This window comes from Oryzias melastigma, unplaced genomic scaffold (assembly GCF_002922805.2).
Source record: "Oryzias melastigma strain HK-1 unplaced genomic scaffold, ASM292280v2 sc02091, whole genome shotgun sequence".
In the NCBI taxonomy this organism is placed as follows: Eukaryota; Metazoa; Chordata; class Actinopteri; order Beloniformes; family Adrianichthyidae; genus Oryzias; species Oryzias melastigma.
This window is the reverse complement of record NW_023418669.1, coordinates 3329-5061: the sequence shown is the minus strand read 5'-3', so window position 1 is coordinate 5061 and position 1733 is coordinate 3329. Positions and strand designations below refer to the sequence as shown.

At 31.2% G+C, this 1733-nt stretch overlaps 1 protein-coding gene across 1 annotated transcript in view; it reads left to right on the top strand.

Moving 5' to 3' along the window:
* Positions 1-386: 386 nt before the first annotated feature.
* LOC112140194 (probable E3 ubiquitin-protein ligase HERC4) overlaps positions 387-1733 on the top strand; it is a gene marked incomplete at both ends in the record, with an annotated part of 3297 nt that continues 1950 nt past the window's right edge. The window contains 1 exon segment of the mRNA XM_024263095.1: positions 387-510. Within this exon segment, the coding sequence (XP_024118863.1) occupies positions 387-510 (124 nt within the window).

The following is a 1733-nucleotide window of genomic DNA, read 5'->3' as shown; positions in this document are numbered from 1 at the left end:
AGTGGGTTAAAAATTTAACATTTTTTTACACATTTTTGTTATTTTTATGTAAACTATTGGATTTTCAAAATAAAGCATCAAAAAAGAACTTAGAAATCTTTTGTAACAAGAAAAACCTAATTTATTATATTTCATAAATATTAGGAGGGAAGATGATTATTTACTGTGAATTCAGGAAGCCGCTCACGCACATATGTTTACTGTAAAATCATTACAATTAATAAATGATTAACTTCATACTTAATGATGTTACTTGTTTCTTTCCTTATTTTTAGCAAAACATTAATTTTATTTTGAAGCATTTTTCCTTCTATTTTGTCTGCTGTTATAGTGGCAGAATGTCTTCTTCCTTCATTAATGTTCTTCCTCGTCTTTGCTGTACCAGGTTGACAAGTACACGGAATCTGACAGGATGTGGGATCTCCAGAGGAGGATTTTCACCTTGAACATGGAAGTCATTAGAAAGTGGTTGAACCACTCAGGAGGAAGACTCCCGCTGGAAATTTCAAAGTAAATGTCCTCCAATTATTTATAAAAACAAGTGCTATCATGTGATATATTTTTTTGTGCGATTAATTAATCAAGTTATTCAACTTCAATCACAATTATTTTTCACCAAATAATTGCTGTTAAAAAACCTAATTTTGAAGCATTTTCTTTACGTTTCTGACATTGTGGTGCAGTAAAAGATCAAATTGAAACCAAAAAAGGTGGCTTTATAAAGTTTTTCCTTTTTTATGAAAGACTTTCAGCCTTTATTTTGACCCCAACGAGGGGTCTTTTTTTTTTTCAAATCTTGAACAAATAGCAAAAATACAAAAAAAACCCCACAACAAGATCAGGTTCAGAGTGCTCTAATTTACAACATCAAAAAACACAACATTGAACACATTTTTTTTTTTATTAATACCATAATTCAAATGTTGATGTACCTTATTCACAGTTGCCCTAACAGCAAGACAGTAGAAAAGACATTAAGGTGATTTTATATATTCCATTAACCTGTTTGGGTGAATTTGATCATTTTAAGGACTAGAATAAAGCAGAAAAGAAGTATAGAAGACAATCTAAGAAAGAAGAAATAAAACACAGCAGACGAATAGAACTATTTAGACTTCAGACTTTGTTTTTGTTTTGTTTTTAATCTACTTTGCCTTTATCATCTGGACAAAAACAAGCACTAAGAGGGGAACTTTCCCTCAAAAATTATGCATTTTTTTTAACTTCTCATGACGATCACCTTTCTCAAAAAGGAGCTAAAGCGGAGCGAGCTGGTGTGCTCCTCGAGCTGAAGCTGTGACAGTGACGCACTGCACATTAAACGTTCTGCTATTGTTAAAAAAAACAATTTAAACTTTAAAATATAACAGGACTAAAGTTCTAATAATTTATTTAATATTTATATTTTTGTTAAATGACCATGGCATAAGCGGGATAAAATGCTCCTCCATCCAACGCAGAAATTAGATTAACGCAATTCAAAAAGATGACGTGCTAAAATATCTCTAATTAATTAATCACGATTAATGCAATAATTTGACAGCCCAATAAAAACCATTTTCAAATTTTGGTAACACTAAGTGTTTCAGCGAATGAAAATGTTTTTCAGACCATTAAATCAAAACAAAGATCTTCACAATATTGACAATAAATGCCCCTCACCACCACCAATGGTGAACCTTAAAATTACTTAGAAACAGGAATAAGAACAGAAACGGATTACCCCATGCTAA